Consider the following 19,271-nt stretch of genomic DNA (forward strand, 5'->3'; position numbering starts at 1 on the left):
ATATCATGTTGCTAACCACTGTTTCAGCCACCGTTTCGCGTATTTTACTCTGCTACCGTTTGGTCACGTTCAAATTTTGTCAACACAATCTATTTGAGCTCATCGCATCTGCTCTGCTGGTCGTCGACAACACTAAACAAATACAACAACATCAACCACTGCTAACTACAACAACATGAGCATGTTGCATGTAACAAACCAGCAACACGGTTTGTTTTGTTTACAAAAATTCGCGTCGTTTTGTTCCGACTTCGGTTTGTATTTACCTGAGCGTGGTTTCCAGGCTGACTTATGTAACTTTCTAGGCGCTGCCCGAACAGCTGCGATCAGCGGGCACCTCCTGCACAACATCATCTGCTGATGACTGTCGGCTGATGGCCAACGCCGCAGTTGAGGTGGTTCGCATGGCTGGCAGCCCCTTCGGCTGCGGTTTCCTCCCTGTTACTTGGCGTTGTCCTATTTCGCTTAGCTGCCACCTTTGACGCTGATGCATAAATTTGCTTTATTTGGATTGGTTTTATGGTCAAAATTTCTATTTTTACGATTGCAGATATATGTATAATACAATATACGAGTGCATATTTCTTCTAGAAAACTAAAAACTCCTTTGCAGCCGTTATTGAATTTTATTTTATTAACTAAACAGCTTTTTACACTTTCATTTAAATAATTTTAATTTTTTGCTTATCTCAAATGGATTTGAACTTTTAAAATATACGAGTGCATATACATATATACACATAACATAAAAATATTATTCTGCAACAGGTGTAAATATTTTCATTCAACACACAAAGCCCCTTAATCCCAAATACCCATTTTGTCGAATTTTCTCAATGTGTACCGTAAGGTCTCGGCTATATATTTGGAACCAAATATTTGTTCCTGTTTTTTTGCTGCAAAATCTTCGTCAATCAAATTATCCAAATTAGTATCGCCTGCTATCTCTTTATCCTGTATAACTAGCGGGTAGATGCCAAAATTAGCGAAAAATCCATAGCTAGCGCGCCGGTGTACCTCATCACAGACCTGTTGGAAGCTAGGCAATGGCTCGTAATTAAGTTCGACAAGCTTAGCACAAAAACTCTTATAATACTCTTTTAGCAATTCATCGAATTTGTTTTTCAATACGTCCAACTGTACGCTGGTGTAAAGAAAATAATTCAAATCGATGCCTGGACTAGCCCAAACTGTCATTTGGTAATCGATAAATGTACAATCTTGCACCTCATGTTTATCATCATATTTGAAGAGTATATTATTGACCCAAAGATCTCCATGATTTAGTACTCTAAAATTGTCATCTGGCAGAGGTGCCTGAGCACGCACCAAGTTATCAGGCAAATTTTCAACGTAATTTTGTAATTTGTCAGCAATATTCGAGTAATCGGACCATTTCGTGATGAGTTTAAGTAGAGCTTTGGCATTTCCGGTGAAAAATCGTAAGAGAAAACTTTCAGGTTTAAGTGCATTGCGGGAAAGCATGCCTTGGTTGTAGAGCTGGCGTATAAATGGTTTCTGCAAATTGGAGAGAAAGTTAAAAGTAAATAACGGAATAAAATAATTATGATGTACAGTCTGTCTAATAGAAACGTGATCGCCATAACTTAGAAACTATTTGGCTAATTTGGTTCTAACAAACAGCATTGTATGGGCTTATACTATTTATTATACGAGGGGTTTCAATAAGTACCCGTGTTAGAAATGAAGACACCATTTTTTGAAATTTGTTTTTATTTTTCAACATAGTCCCTTTTTAGGAAAATACATTTTCCCAACGCTCCGGCCATATTTTAACCCCTCCAAAAAATAGGATTTGTCGAGCGTATGTCTCTGTCGAAAATACTCCTCTGTCTCGGCGATGACTTCCTCATTTGAACAAAATTTTTTTCCCGCCAGCCATTTCTTCGCCTTAAAGCCGGAGGGAGTCAGATCGGGTGAATACGGGGGGTGTGGCAGTAATTCATAACGCAATTCATGCACTTTGTCGGCGACAACTCCAGATGAAAATGCTGGTGCGTTATCGTAGTGAAACAGCACCTTCTTTTTCGCCAAATGCGGCTGAGTTTCCTTCAATTTTCTGTGAAAGCGCTCCTATAACTCACTGTAGTATTGTCCAGTGATCATTCTTCCTTTTTCAAAAAAATCCATGAGGATGACGCCGTTCGCATCCCAAAAAATCGTTGCCATGACCTTTTCGGCCGATGGGATTGTCTTCGCCTTCTTTGAAGCAGATTCATCGGGAGAAATCCATTGTTTTGATTTTTGCTTAGTTTCTGTTGTGTAATGATGAATCTAGGTTTCATTAACGGTGACAACTCGACGCAAAAATTCCTTCGCTTTTCGCTTAAATTGCTCCAAACACTGCTTCGAAGTTAACAGCTGCATCCGCTTTTTGTCCCCCGTGAGCAATCGCGGCACCCATCGGGCCGACAATTTGTTCAAAGCCGACTTATCATGTGATATATTAATTGCCGTTCCGGTCGATACACCTAAAAACTAAAATTTGTATAGCACGAGCCAAGGAGAACCAAGAGATTTGGTAGCTCCTAAAACACTCAGGCTAAAAAGCCCATTGTAATAGGGCTATGAATAAGTTCGTGCGGGTTTTTTTCGAAATTTGAAACTTTATTGACGTAAAATGGTTACAAATTTAATATTCAAAATATTGTCCATCGCTTACTACTACTTTTTCCCATCTTTCTGGCAATTCACGGATTCCCTTTGTGAAAAATTCGGTCGGTTTTGCCGCAATCCACGAATCGATCCATTTTTTGACTTCATCGTAATTACGGAAGTGCTGGTCAGCCAGGCCATGTTGCATCGATCGGAAGAGATAGTAATCGGATGGTGCAAGGTCTGGACTATACAGCGGGTGGGGTAGGACATCCCATTTGAGCGTTTCTAAGTATGTTTTGACCACTTGTGCAACATGTGGCCGAGCATTGTCATGTTGCAAAATAACTTTGTCGTGTCTATCGGCGTATTGCGGCCGTTTTTCTCGCAGTGCTCGGCTCAAACGCATCAATTGTCGTCGGTAGACATCCCCCGTAATCGTTTCATTCGGTTTAAGTAGCTCATAATACACAACACCCAGCTGGTCCCACCAGATACACAGCATAACCATCAGGCCATGAATATTCTGCGCCGACGTCGATGTTGAAGCATGGCCAGGGTATCCATACGTTGCCCGACGTTTTGGATTGTCGTAATGGACCCACTTTTCATCGCCAGTCACAATTCGATGCAAAAAACCCTTTCTTTTGTGCCGTTGAAGCAGTTGTTCGCATGCCATAAAACGGCGTTCAACGTCTCTTGGCTTCAATTCATACGGCACCCAATGGCCTACCTTTCGGATCATTCCCATGGCTTTTAAACGTTTGGAAATGGTTGATTGATCAACTCCCAAAGTTTTTGCAACCTCTTCTTGCGTTTGAGCCGGATCTTGATCGAGCAATTCCTCCAATTCGGTATCCATGAACTTTGGCGGCGCACCCTCGCGTTCTTCGTCTTCCAAGCCAAAATCACCACTTTTAAAGCGTGCAAACCACTTCTGGCACGTTCGCTCAGATAGAGCATGCTCACCATAAACTTCCACCAAGATACGATGACTTTCGGCTGCTTTTTTCTTCATATTAAAATAATGAAGAAGAATTCCCCGCAAAAACACATTATTTGGCACGAAATTCGACATTTTCAAGTGTGGTAAAAATATTGTTGTTTACGCTTCAAATAAAAAACTTATACTGACGTTTGTGCCTTACGACAGTAGCTCTCCAATGAATGTTTGGAAATGTGGATCGATGGAATAATAATCAAGTTACGCCATCTGTTGTAAAACCGCACGAACTTATAAATAGACCTATTATTTAGAGCACTTGAAAGAGGGAGGAAGGAGAAAGGTATCAGAGAAAGAGATAGGAAAGAATAGAGACAGAGACAAAGGTAGTTCGTCCTGTGAGAATATTCCAGATTATTTGGCAAATCTGTAAATATTCTCCAGTTTTAGAGAACGAATATTAAAGCTTTTTAAATAAAAGCTTATTAAATAAAAATAATAATTTTTCCTACCAGAAAAAGGTCTTATCAACACAAAAAGTGACACTCTCGCCTCACTACGAATTACCGAAATTAAGTACCGTTAGAATTGGTGGTAACGCATTTTTGACGCCAACACGACTACTACGATAGTTAACAACGAAGGTGATGAATTTGAATTTGAACTTACCATTGACACACATTTATAATAGGCGGAATTATGACACCATGTAGGTAGGTGCGTATATATTTCGATTAGCGACAAAACCGAATCCACCCTTGCCTCTAAGAATTGCTGGGAGTTAATAAATGACATTTAACACAAACTCACACCATCTACCTGGTTTGACTATTACTTTCATTTCCACCTTTTATTATAAACAATCATCTAAAACAAAATTAATTTCATTGCTCGACAGCAATTAATTTAGGTACTTGAGAGCTCATTTACGGCACATCATTACACATACACATACTTTTACTTATTGTAGTATTTAATATTATTAACTGGAGATAAATAAACAAATATATAATTTTCACAGTATAATGCCATATTCATTCCAATTACATATACAAGGTGGCCCAAATTAATCACGCCTCGGGAGATTTACAATTTTTGCAAATCATATTTGACACTTGTGAACTAAACAGATTTATCATTTTTGCAAGTGGCGTTGTACGTTAATCATATTCGACATACAAACAGACAAGCATTCGAGTATATATATAGGTATATATATAATTGGCGCGTACACCCTTTTTTTGGGTGTTTGGCCGAGCTCCTCCTCCTATTTGTGGTGTGCGTCTTGATGTTGATCCACAAATAGAGGGACCTACATTTTTAAGCCGACTCCGAACGGCAGATATTTTTATGAGAAGCTTTTTCATGGCAGAAATACACTCTGAGGTTTACCATTGCCTGCCGAGGGGCGATCGCTATTAGAAAAATGTTTTTCTTAATTTGGTGTTTCACCGAGATTCGAACCTACTTCTCTCTGTGAATTCCGAATGGTAGTCACGCACAACCCATTCGGCTACGGCGGCCGCCAACAGCAATTGCGTCCCTTAACTAAAGGCAGCGAAGATGAGATCCTAATGGCCGCTGGACACACGAACTCATCCCTAACCTTGTTACGTGGTTACGACGAAGACATGGAAAGGTGGATTACTTCCCCTCTCCGATGCTGAACAACACGGCTGCTTTCACTATTATCCGGACATGCGCCACGTACTCTTCTACTGTCCAAGGTTCGCAAGAGAAAGCTATTTTTGGAAGACACCTAAGTGAGACAAATGTAATTGGTACTAGTGCTGTTTCAGCAGCGGCAAGTAGAGCCAAATAATATCGATTCCCTGGGCCGTCTGGAAGTCAACGTGAAATAGTGTTCCACAGAAGGTCAATTACGAACGCTTGAGTTAACGACTCACGCCCATATCATACGCAAACAAAACATGACATTATCCTACCCTTTGGAAGTTTCATCTGCTTCATAACGAAAGTAATGGAGACTATCAGCGACGTATAGCCTCCATCCGTCATAGCTGCACCCTCGATGTAGTGCAAATGCGTTCCCAGGATGGAAGTCAGCCGGAGGGGGAAAGCTTGTTTTAGTGGAAGCATGCCCCACATATCATTGGGGCAATGGCACCAATCAAAATGCTTCAGACATTTTTATCCTGTTCTTCCCAAAAAAAAAAAAAAAAAAAAAAAAATCGAAAATCGGATAAATAATCGAAAATCCTCGTTCTCCACTAAAAATTAAATGATATTCCACAAACATCTGGTGCAAGAAGTATACCCCCTCGCAACTAAACTCTCGCGAAGCACGAGCTGCTTTGTCACAAGATAAGCTGAGCTTGGAGTCTCCGTTAATCCAGGTGACACGGAAACTCCGGTAGGAGTAACGCCCATAACAATGTCGGCGGCATCGGACCACATGGCTCAGTCAGTAGGGTAGGGCAGTACCCACCCCCGGAAGCATATTAGTGCTTAAGAAAGGTGCTATCGTAGCAAGCATTCTGCCTTCAGGATCCTGGAGAGACTGACGGACATCAAACTAGAGAATCTGAGGAATAGTTAGAATAGTTAGGAATAGTTAGTTAGACCTCAAGGCGTGTTTATTGTCGAACACTGAGAGAAGGCTAAAATGGATTCTGCGCAAGGCAAGCGCAAAAGATTGAGTTAGGGGACATCGGCTGAAGTAAAAAGAACGAGAATGTCCGTCACTCAGACGACTAATATCACGATGAAGAAATCTTTTGTGGAAATAGTGAAAGAAAGCTACATTAGGGCGGGGATTGATCGCAAACCCTTTGACGGTGCGATCCCGCAAGCAAACTGGATCCTGATAAACAGAAGTCTCTAGAAATTATACAGGGATATCCTGAAAGAAAATTTAGGGTCTCCACCCAGTTGCCCGGCTGCGGTTTGGTTCCAATCACGCGTCAAATTAATAAGGTGCGCTGATCAATGATCGGTGGACCTATATACCCTGGCAATAAAACGTGTAGGGGAGCTTTGATGTGATCCTCCAAGAATACATCACCAACCGGCCAAAATCCAAAGCCTGAATACTAGATTCTCACACCGACCTAGAGGAAGTGCTAGAATTGGTCAAACTGGGCAACCATGAGCTACCTACCACCGACTGGAAGGTAGCAAAGATTGGTGAAGTGGATGGCAAGAGAAGGTTAGCAGTGACAATCTTATAATAAAATTGAATTAATATTTAAATAATAAATAATAAAAGTCGTCACAACTTATCACCCACTTGTCACTGAAAGCCATTTGCTGCCAATAAAAATAGATACTCGTAGTGAATCGTGGCGAAGTTACAAGTGTGTGAATGCATGTACGTACATAATTTTGCGAAGTGAAAATGCAAAGGCTGAATTAAACGTACATATATAGTGAGAGGAGCACCTCTTAACAAAGGATGACACAATTAATAGTTTGTACCTCTATTTCTGGGTTAGAAGGCCAAGACCTTCTGCAGGCCTACCTAAGGGGATTTAAAAACAAACAAATTCTCTCTACTCTAATGCGCAATTAGTTTGTTCTTACATAAACATATGTGAATTAAGTAAAATATTCTGCATACCTTTTTTGCGAGATGCATTGAAATTGCGTGAAATTGGCCAATACGTTTCATTACCAAACGCGCATGTTTCTCATCCAAACCAAGTTCCCGCGACGCAATGTGATAGCCGCTCATATTGAGATCCTCGAATGCTAAACAATTCACCGGCCTTTTAATTGAGTGATAAAGCCTTCAGCGAAAAATAAAAACACTATTTATAATAACACTCGATATGCGTAAAACTCTAAAGCTTCTACACACCGTCCACTGACGCGTCCGCCTGGCTCAAGGAACAGTGACAGCATTGGCAATGTCTCTTCGAATGTTGTCTTCTCTTTTCCGAATACTTTGAGTTCGTCCAAAAAATCAACACCCTCTATGGGTTGTATGCATTTAACGATCACAGACAATTCACCACGCTTTCCGGTTTGCGGCAAGTCGTATTGCACCTTAATACGGTAGACGCGGCTGCAGAAGTTCTCGCCTCCAGCACCGCACATTTGGAAATAAGCCTTTAAGATTTTCACATTCGTTTCCCGCAACGCATTTTCGGTCATATCCTCAATGAACTGTATATCTAAATATTCCGGAGGTTTGACAATATCTTTGCTATACTCAAATGCCATTGTATGTTAGAGAAATTCAAAACGAGTGTCTGATATACAAGTAATTAATAATCACAGCTTCGCAATTTGCGGATTGCAAGTAATTTGCATATATTTATTACTGCGATGTGTAGAGCGTTACGAATTTAAATTAACTGGAGGTCGGCACATTTGTTCGATTTCTTTAAATACTTGTTCGCTCATTGCTTGGGGTTGTGTGTGTTGATACGAGTAAATAGGTACAAACCACTTCGTGTTATAACTGTTTATACACTGATCTGTAGAATGTGTCAAAACAACTTAAAACGACTTACCACTTTCTGTGCATCAAGTATAGATTTGAGGGAAATTAATTAACTTTTCAAACTATTAAACATTTACAGCTGTAGCGTTCGAAGCCATGTTAAAAAATGCGAATTTAACAACAAAACATTTTTCTGTAGAAGATCATTATTCAGTGATCTTAAACAAAAGCTGCTAAAGTGAAATAAGTTGTTGTACCAAATTTTCATATTTGTGTATATGTAATAATGAAATCAGCTTGTAATTATAATTACATAAGATATATGCATTGTTTGAATTACATACATATACACACATATACACATACATATGTACACAGGTGTTTATAATAAACTAAATTAATTTAATTATTTATTTATTTATTTTTTTGTTTTTATATTTAACTTAGAGTTTGAAACTTTGCACAAAATTAAAAAAAAAAATCAAAAAATGTTCATAAAAATTTCAAACTTTTTAATAAGATTTTTAGAAAAATTTCGAGTACGTAGTTTTATATATACATATACTCGTATGAACCCATAATTGACGCTTATATCTCTTATTGGGGGTTTGGTCGAGCTCCTTCTCCTCTCTCTATTTATGATGTGCGTTTTTAAGAGTTTCCACGATTGGGGTATAGTTTTTTATGGGGCAGAAATACAAACGAAAATTTGCCATTGCCTGCCGAAGAGCGAAAGCTATTAGAAAAAAACTGTTTCTATTATTTTATGTTTAATGCTTGGATATTCGATCCTGTGCACTTCCGAATGGTAGTCACGCACCAACCCATTCGGCCGGCAGTTCTACAGCCCATTTAATTGGCAATTCAAGTCCAAAATAGTTCAAAAATCGCGTTGATTTCTGACAATTTTTTTTATTTTGCTGGCGGCCTTGTGTATTTTCTCCATAGAAAAAAGATCTGTTGTATCCAAGAAAATACATACGTCCACAAAAAATTACCAAAATTTAATGGATTTTAAAACTGCATACCCAACATTTTCGAAAGATTCTGACCAAAAAATTTGAAACTTTGATGAAAATTTGTTGAAATGTTTTTATAATCTAAATTTTGTATAAAAAATTTTAAATTTTGAGGTATGCTTTTAGTTATAGTATAAACTATAAAAAAAAAAAAATAGACTTTGCAATATGTTGCACTCCAATATTATGAACTTATAATATGGCTTTGTTTATGCGACGTACACCACAAATAGGAGGAGGCGCCCGGTCAAACATCTAACAGGAGTGTACCCGCCACGTTTACGTAATTCTCAAGGAAACGTGTACTTCTTGCTTTCTATGACTGACCGAGCTTCCCATTTATGCTGCTATTATAAGCTGGTCCCCTAAAAGTTCCGCACCACTTAGAATTCCGGAGCCACTGCACTTACATTTCAGTTACCTACCCTAATCTCCACACTTCTTATCAGATTTGTGTGTTGTTGTTGTTGAATAGGTTGAGTATTTCTACTGAAATAATCATAATTAGCGACCAGCAACGTTTTACTACCACTATCATCGTGTGATGATGTCTTGTTGTTTTTTTTATGAGTATTTGTAAGTACTTACATAGGGTTTATACATCATAAGGGCCGATTTCTGCGTTCTACTTGGAAATCAGTATGACTTACAAAACTCCGTATGGAGGTGGAAAACTGAACAATTGCAGGTAAATAATTTTTCGAGCTTAGTACTTAACAGGTATTTAAGGGTAGTACCTGCTACTCAAAGGTCGTAGATCAATGCACATCACCTTTATTTTCTTTATGAATGGTCATTTCTACAATTGATTCCACACTCTCACAAGGCTTGAAATCTACCAAATTTTAAAAAACACAATTTCTTTATACAGGGTGGCGCACGAATCGTGCTACAAAAACAAAACGTAATAACTTTTTTTCTAATCAATGTATTTAACTTTTTGTTTTTTTATTGTATAGATAATTCAATTTTATTTTATGTAACTAATTAGTTTTGAAAATAATAGAACGTAAATGACCTCCATGCTCATTCACGCATATGCGACAGCTGATGAGAAAATTGTTCATTGCGCACTGAAGGGTTGAAGTCGGGATCGCCTCAATTATTGTTGTGATGGACTGCTTCAATTCAGTAAAATTACTTGGTTTTGCTTTATACACCTCTTGTTTGAGATTACCCCATAAAAAAAAATCTGGTGCAGTGAGGTCAGGTGACCTTGGGGGCCAGCGGAAAGTGGAATTTCTGGATATCAATTTATTTCTAAATTTTCGTTGGAGCTCCTCCATAACCGGTCTGGCTATATGTGCAGTTGCTCCATCTTGCTGGAACCAAATGCTGTTAAAAGGGATACGTCTTCGCCGCAGTTCTGGATAAAAAAACTCCTTCAACATGTTTAAATAACGGCCCCCATTTACAGTCGCTGTTACACCATTTTCTTCGAAGAAGTATGGCCCGACAATGCACCTTGATGAAACTGCGCACCACACTGTGACTCGTTCTGGGTGCAGTTCCATCTCATGGAGTATTTGCGGATTTGATTGACTCCATATACGGCAATTTTGCTTGTATACATTGCCGTTTAGATCAAAATGGGCCTCATCAGACATAAACAAGCAATTTATGAAGTTGTTGTCTTCTTCGGCCATTTCAATAATTTTTTGGCAAAACTCCAGTCGAATAGGCAAATCCAGAGGGTTTAATTTGCTTGTGATTTGAACTTTGTACGGAAACAAGTTTAAGTCATCATGAACTATCCGCTGCAATGACCGTCTGCTAACTCCAATTTGCGCCGACAAGTTACGAGTCGAAACTCTTGGATTTGCCTGAATTGACGATGCTACAGCCGCGATTGTGGCTTCGACCCGAACATGGGGATCTCGATGGTACGGTCTGTGTGCGATGCTTCCAGATTCAGCAAACATGTTCACCAGCCTCATAATGGTCCATCTGCTCGGGGGAGTGCCGCCAAACTCCCGCCTAAATTCCCTTTGGACGGAAATGATGGACTGCAAAGCATGGTACCGCTGCACTATCCAAATCCTCTTTTCGGTATCCCAAGCCTCCATTTTTTGTAAATCTAAATACTAATCTGCAAAAAAAAAAAAAAAAAAAACCGATTACTCACACAGAAAAAAAGTTATTACGTTTTGTTTTTGTAGCACGATTCGTGCGCCACCCTGTATTTCTCTGATATCATTTATTACGTAGTGACATAAATTCGCCTGCTAACAAGGCAGCCGCCGCAGAGTGGTCCTTTTCTGTTATGAAAATCATAAAAACCGATAGAAGATGTCGTTTAAAATCTGAATCCATAAGAGATCTCATATTTGCTAAGGAATTATGTATTGAGGCTGATTCCTATGTTGCTGATTTTTTTAATTTTATACGCGTTTTGTTTTTTACTTTTTGGTAGCGCGCCACCCTCAAGTAGATTTCTAAAACCAGATTAAGCCTGTTTATTTCCATCTCCTTTCGCCGCGGGACTACCATCAAGTACCATATTACATCGCGGCAGAGGAAGGCCGCCCCTACTGTGTTTCAGTCGTTCTAGAGGCCTCCTTCATTTTATAGTTTCGGCCACCAAGCCGCATGCCGCATTCCACATTTCCTTTGAGCGCAGCATATGTTGCACGAAGGCTTCCGGAGAAGGAGGCTCTCCAAAGGCTCTATAGAGTTTTTCTTTTGCAGAACGGAAGCGCGAGCATATGAAGAGTATACAGGGTTTGATTGAAAAGTAATGAGCCTTATTTTTTTAAAGCAGTTTTATGAAACCTTTTGGCTTATACAACTAATATTTTTCAAAATAGGACCCTTGAGCGTCAATACACCGCTGGTAGCGGTCCTTCCACTACAGGAAACATTTTTCAAACTCATCCGCCGGAATCGCGTTCAATTCGGCTGCCACAGTTTTTTGGATCGCCTCGATGGAGTCGAAACGCCTCCCCTTCAGCTTTCTTTTCAGGCGCGGAAACAAGAAGAAGTCCGGAGGGGACAGGTCTGGGCTGTAGGGAGGGTGGGGAAGCACCGGAACCCCCATCTTGGCCAATGCAGAGGTGCAGAGGAAGGCGGTGTGCGCCGGCGCATTGTCGTGATGAAGGGGCCAATTGTTGACGAGGTCGGGCCGAACCCGGGCGACGCGGTTTTTCAGCCGAAGGAGCACCTCTTTGTAAAAGGCCGCGTTTACAGTGCTTCCTGGAGGTACAAACCGTTTAGCTTTACGCAAAATTTGACCGAGTAATGTTGCTCCAACGATCGCTGCATTTTAGCCTCTGCAAAATCCTAACACACTTTTAAAATAGCTTTCACGCGCGGAGCGATGTTGACTGCACCGCTGTTGTCAGCGAACTGGGACCGGTTTCTAGTGGAAGGGGAAGGTCCAACGATCATTTTCCCTCACCAGCCGATTCGGTTGATCGCTTGGCAGACGCTCCGCGCGGGAAGACTCATTACTTTTCAATCAAACCCTGTATAATGAATATCTCACATATGCACGAGCATATGAAGAATTTCTGAATTTATAATTTATTATTTCTTCTAAAATTTATTTTGTCACAGTAGCTACAGTAGGAATTGGCGTCGTGGTAGAGTCTGTGTAAATGTGCTTTGAATAAGTCGCGCTCACTAAAGAACTGGGCAGGTAAATGAAATTAAAAAGTACTACGTTCTTATATTAAAATGGCCTAATCAATATTTTTAACATTCATAGAAAAATAAAATCAGGTTTCTATAAAAGTTACTAAATTAATTACACCCCTAGAAGAACCTGAACACGAATATGAATGCTATGCAAATGGTCTTTCAATTCGAGTATTAATAAATACTATTTGATCCATTGAAATAGCAACATAATAAAAACAATGACATAAACAACATTTCAAAGTGAGATTTATTAATATTTAATGATTTGGATGATTTCATATATGGTTTCTGCCTTTATATCTCAGAAATATGAAATGAAAACTGTAAACATTGAGGTGGCATAAAATGAAGAAAATTACTGATACTAATATTTAGTCTTCTTATTTTTCAAAACTTAATAGAAATGAACTACCCCATGGATTCGGTTTTTTTTCCATTTTGTTGCACTGTGTTATATGCATGAATCACAAATTTTGCGTGTACATACAAGTACTTGCTGAGGACACTGTTTTTTTTGGCTCGCAGAAATGACATCTTTTACGTTCTCCTAGAGATATTTTCGATATTCTAGATGAAGGGGGTTCATTCGTTTTCTCACTTCAGTCACTCTTTTCTGGGTCAGTTTCCCTTAAATCATTTTGAGCAAAAAATGCTACCAAAAATTATTGAATCGATACAATTCACCCATCTAATTATAATGCCCGAGAAAGTGACTAGCTAAGTGACAAACTAGTAATAAACTCCACAAATATGCTTAATTAACTGAAATTAAGCAAATCGATAATTGGTTCACGGTAACAAAAGTCTCCCTGTATGAACACGGTCTAATGAAACTCTCTTGAAAGGGAGTTGGCAACATTGAAAATTCATTTCAGTTAATTAAACATATTTGTCGAGTTTATTACTAGTTTGTTACTATGGAAAAGTTTTGTTGTTTCAATATTACCAATTCTCTTTGATGCTCCCGTCGTATTCACACACCCTGCCATTCTTAGTGCTTGTCCAAAATTTAAAACAAAATTGAGAAAAACGAGAATATAAAGGTGTTAATAACGCCCCATATGAACGCGGCCTTACTAATACTCATCAAGCGCTTCTAAGCAAATGTCATTTTTGGCAGTCCTTTTGCCATGCTAAATCTATTCACCACTAGCCGGCGAATCGAAGATGCCGATAGTGAAGGATCATTCCGAAGGGCAAAGTGTTCGTCAAATGGCGAACATTTCAAAAAACTTAAACCGACAGTGTTGAATATATAAATAAATTATAAAAAAAAAGAAATTCTAAAAGAGTCGTCAATTGTAGGTGTACATACTCATGTACTTCAATCATATTTGACACTTGTAAACTAGATAGCCGCAGTATACAAACTGACAAGCAATGAAGCGGGTAAAGTTCAAAATAAATAACTTTCCATAACTCAAAATCATTTTTTGTTTTTTATTTAGTAAAACAGTTATTCAAAAACAAAATAACATGATTCATTTAAGCCGCTGCTTTCAAGCAATAAAGTGTATGAAGTGCTGAAGTATGCTTAAAATTATATTAACAAGCCGAGTGATTCTTGGAATAAAGTAATTTTAACCGATGAATTGAAATTCATCTTATTTGGTTTCGAAGGTCACAGTTTTATCCGAAGGAGCTGTTGCCTCAGCCTCCTCGGAGTTTGGATCTCAATTCCATTGACCACTTGTGGGCCCACATGGAAAGGAAATTGCAAAAACAGGAGATTTGTGGTAAAAATGTTATAAAAGCCGCCATTGAGGAGATTTGAGAAAATATTCTAAGAAATGTTAAAAAAGATATAGTAGACTCCATGTTAAGGCGTTTGCAAGCTCTAATTAATGCAAAGAGAAAAGATAAGTTTATTTCTATATTTTCATAACTGTCCCACTTTTGTTTGAGTTGTCAAATTTTACGTTACTCGAAAATTTTCAAATAAAAAATGTATATAGAATATAAATTGTTTTTTTTTTTAGCACGAGTGCCATATAGTTGCATTTTATCTCTGAAAAATTGATTCAACTGCTCTCAGTTTATAAAGGATTGAAGCTAGAATATAAAGGGTATTTCAAAAGACCTGCATAGGTTTCATTATTTCTATTCAAAATACGGCTCTTAACAATAATTTGTGAATAATAACATCATTTAAATGTTAGCCATGAGCACGGCTACAGGAAAAATCCGTCAAACAGTCGATTGTTGAATACTTAATTGATGAAAACCTGTTCAGCAACGCTTTGCGCTACAGCAGAAATATTCTCAACAGAACGTCCATTTTTTGGTCTGCCTGCCTATCTGGCTTTTTCGCTCCTCGACAGAACTAGTGCCTTGAAATATTTCCACCAACCTTTAACTTGTCGACTCATTCCGACGATTATTTACCACCAAAAAATCACGAATTGTGCTAGACGTCACTTTTGAAAGACCCTTTGCAAGGTAATTTCGTTTATCCAAAACACGAACCAGCAATTTACTTGTTTAGAAGGGGTAGTCAATTTATAGCCACTACCTCGATTCTGGCTTCCACAGACGTAATGTGCGAAGAACGCGATTTTTTGCCTTTACTATCGGTACATTTGGAAGACCGATGTCACAACTGCAGAATGGTTCGAAATTGGGAAATCGTAAGAACGCTAAATTAAACATTTTTTCCACTAGTGCAGGTTTCCTACAGCGTGTGCATGCATTAACTTCTTCAAAATACGATATCAATTTGTCTGAATGATCACGTACACTTTCTGCTTGGATTATAATTGATTGACGGATAAATACCACACCCCCTGTATAATCGGACACCTTAGATCTTGCTTTGAAGTTTAAATGTTTATTTAATATGGCATTGTAATTGGCAAACTTAATTTGCCGGCATACGCGCAGTGGGTATTGGATAAACCGAACAAAGTATTTATACATAAGTATATATTGAAATTGAGAACATTGAAATCGTTTGTTTTGAAGGAATACGAATAGTTTGACATGAAAGGCATACGAATCCCAAATATAGAGAACTAATTTTGAATTATATGATCAAGTCAGACTATGTTTAAAGTTAGGTTAGTTTAATTTACGTTGGATGTAATTCTTTACAAGTGGGTCCACTTAGGCTTGGAGGTCCACTGTGATGCAACTAATTTGGGCTCTCTAAAACAATGAAATTGAATCCTTTACCTATTTAGGCTTCAAACTGAGTAGAGACAATTCAATGAGCCTCACCATCGATGAGAGAATTCTAGCAGCGAACAGATCGTATGCGTCGTTAACGAAAACTACTAAACAGACAATGCGAATTGACTCTGTATAAAACCATCATTAGACCAGTATTATGCTATGCAGCTGAGTCCTGGACGCTAATTGAAGCAGATAAAACAAAACTGTAAGCCTTCGAACGAAAAGTACTCAGAAGAATTTTCGGAGCAATCAAAGATCACGGCGAGTGGCGGATAAGATGGAACGACTAGCTAGATCAACTGATAAAGGGCGAAAATGTTATACGTTTCATCAAAGCGCAGCGGTTAAGATGGCTGTGTCACGTTACAAGAATGGACGGTACGAGGGCGCAGAAGAAAATCGTAGAAGCCAGAGCGTTCAACACTAGATCAAGAGGAAGGCCGAGAACAAGATGGAACTAGACTAACTAGAGGACGACATCAAGAAACTTAGGATAACGAACTGGAAAAAAGTCGCAAGCGTTCGAGACGTATGGAGGTCCCACCTGCAGCAGGCCAAAGCTCACAAAAAGCTGTAGAGCCAAAAGATGATGATGAAAACAATGAAATACGGTGGATTCTATGCTTGCCAGTCATTTAAAGAGTACGAGTTTAGACAGCGTTGTCGCGTTTTGGCACGAGCACGACAGTGGCAAAAAAAAGCATTTAACGCAGTCCACCTTGATCCTACATATAGTTGCGATAGAAGTCATTAGAAGAATTACTGCAGTAATGGAAGGCCGGTCTAGTTCTGTTCTCATTTCTTCTAGGCCAAACCTGTCTAGTTACCTCACAAGTGAAAACCAATAGACAAAATCATTAAAATCAAATACAAGAAAAAATAAAACGACAATGTCGAACAAAATTTATGGTGAGTAAATTTAAACAAATTCTATAATAAAGAAAGTGTTATAATAAACAATACTTTTGTAATTTAATTTAATTTACCAGCCGTCAAAACGATCTTTGAGTTGCTTTTTGGGCCTATTGCTGCAATAAGCAGTAGCTGCAATCTCCTTAAACTTTGCGAAATTAGCTAGTGGCTCTCCTTTTCTTTCTGAACAAAGTCAGGTTGCTATCAAAACTCGATTGTACGGACTTGGAGAGTTCAATATTTTTTTTTATAAACTAATAAATTCTGCTATACATTCGAAATAAGATGCATTTCCAACTTGTATTGCGGCCAAACTGCGAACGTGAGACTGCAAAATGATGTGACTGCCAAGGATGAGTTTTATCATCAATGCTCTTCAATTTATACTTGGAATATATATTTGAAGAAGCTTCGGCATTAGTTAACTTAGGAATAAAAGTCAACGGCGAAAAAATAAATAATATACGATTTGCCGATGACACCACAATATTGGTTGACAGAATTAATGACCTGCAATATCTCGTTAAAGAACTCAGCGGAAAAAGTCCAAAATATTATATCTAATATTTTATAGTTTTGTTAAATGTAAAAAAGGAGAAAGAATTATTTATCACATTTGTATTAAAATTAACGCACAATTTATTACTGTGATCGCTTACATTCTGTATTGAGAATTTGCAAATAAAGAAGAAGATTCGTTCTAAAAATAATTTTTTCTACACTCCTCTCACGCCGATTTTTTCACAAACAAAATTAACACTTTCCACTGTCAATTAGTAATTGTGTGCAATTTAAAGCTTAATTGTGTAGTCTAATACATAGCCATTTTTAGTTGTTACTACAAATTTGGTAAACATTTTGCAAATTCGCTGAGAAATTGCGAAAATATCGGCACATTTCAAAGAATCATGCTAACAATATCCAATTGACAGAGTAATTAAAAAAAAAAAAATATTCCAAAAAAAGTCTTCATATCTGTTATGTACTGTAATTTACATTAAGGGGTAACACCACTGTAGAAATTTCAAAAAATTTATTTTTTTTTTATAAGCTTAAAAAATTCTTTGAACCTTTTAAAATACAGAACAAAAAGTTTTATACGTTACCGAAGTTTATTTCATAAATATTTTAAGCTTTTAACCAAGCCTTAGTGACTGCTACCTAACGATTTCTCCAAATTTCCAAACTTTAAACGCGTTTTTCTCAAAACACGTTTTCTGAAATTGGCACGCAGCATAACTCAAACAATTTTAAATATTTTTAATCAGGTTTTTCACTACGTCTGTATAATAACCTTCTTAAGAGAAGAGCGTAGGGGATTTTCGATAGATTAATTTAAACGATTGTTATAATTATTTAAGTGCCGTTTTTTTAGTCCAAAATAAAGTATTTTCCTTCAAATGCTTGCTAATTCCACAAAAATAAATATTTTTTAAATCCCCTACGTGTTTCTCTAGCTATTCTTATCTAGATTAAGAAAAAAAAATTTCCTTGTTCCAGATTAAAATTTGCACCCTCTGTGCTGCGTGCCGCGGAGCTCCTTCAAGAGAAACCACATTACAAAAATGTCTCCAATGCCGCCATTTTGTAAAATTTTTCGATCAAACTTTGTAGTTTTGTATTTTAGTATATAAGTAATAACTTCCCAAATCAGAGTGATTGTTTTCCTTTTCTTTCTACACAAAAAAATTCTTTAAAAATCGTGTTTATTTTACGCGTGTAGAGTGGTGTTACCCCTTAAGTTAAAATGCTAGCGTGCTAGAAATTATTCGAATTAGGTACACGTGCGTAGGCTTGGGAGATTTATGCAAATAAATCAGCGTTGATTTTCTTAACTTTTACATTAAGGTGAGAGGACTGCTTTTTACAACGAAATGCTTCTCTACTGGATATAAGAGGAGAATTATATTTATAAGAATTATATGTGAAAAATGAGATCATTTAAATGTCCGCCATGAGAACGTCTATAGGTAAAATCCGCCAAACAGTCCATCATTGAATGCCTAATTATTGAGAATGTTGAGGTATCGATATTGAAGGTTATTCAGTAACACTTTGCGCTACAGTAGAAATATTCTCAACAATACGTTTAGTTTTTGGTCTGCCAATCCTTTTTTTATCTTTGACAGAATCTTTGAACTGCCTACTCATTCGTACGATTATTTCCACCAAAAATCACGAACTTTGCGATATATGTTATTCCTATAGATCGAGCAGTAATAAGTTTCAATAATATTAAAGCGTTGTTCTATCGTGGAAAAGTGTACATCTGCCCACTGGACAGAAGTCAAAGATGATATAAAAATAGTACGGTCTAGGAATTATTGGCTACTGCCACTAGGCGCCACTTTTGAAAGACCCTTTATTATAAAACCTACCTCTCCCTCTGCTACCAGCAGTCGATACTGCATCGACTACTTTCAAGGCTGAAGTGGATACAATGGATTTTTATTCACTGCAATATGCCTAGCTCGCATACATCTGAGTGCAAAGGTCCGCAAATTCTTGAACATCTTTGAACACTCCAATCAGAGATTTATTAAGAGCGCTTTTGTTCGCCGGG

The 19,271-nt window shown here is 37.9% G+C and overlaps 1 protein-coding gene across 1 annotated transcript; it reads right to left on the reverse strand.

Moving 5' to 3' along the window:
* Nucleotides 1-608: 608 nt before the first annotated feature.
* On the reverse strand, nt 609-7,884 carry LOC128858276 (uncharacterized). Its single transcript, XM_054094426.1, has 3 exons — nt 7,380-7,884; nt 7,140-7,308; nt 609-1,518 (listed from the first exon to the last, which is right to left on the reverse strand). Exons 1-3 carry the CDS (start codon nt 7,742-7,744, stop codon nt 802-804), a joined length of 1,251 nt encoding a protein of 416 aa, XP_053950401.1. The 5' UTR covers nt 7,745-7,884; the 3' UTR covers nt 609-801.
* Nucleotides 7,885-19,271: the final 11,387 nt, after the last annotated feature.

Source organism: Anastrepha ludens, chromosome 3 (genome assembly GCF_028408465.1).
Source record: "Anastrepha ludens isolate Willacy chromosome 3, idAnaLude1.1, whole genome shotgun sequence".
Lineage (NCBI taxonomy): Eukaryota > Metazoa > Arthropoda > Insecta > Diptera > Tephritidae > Anastrepha > Anastrepha ludens.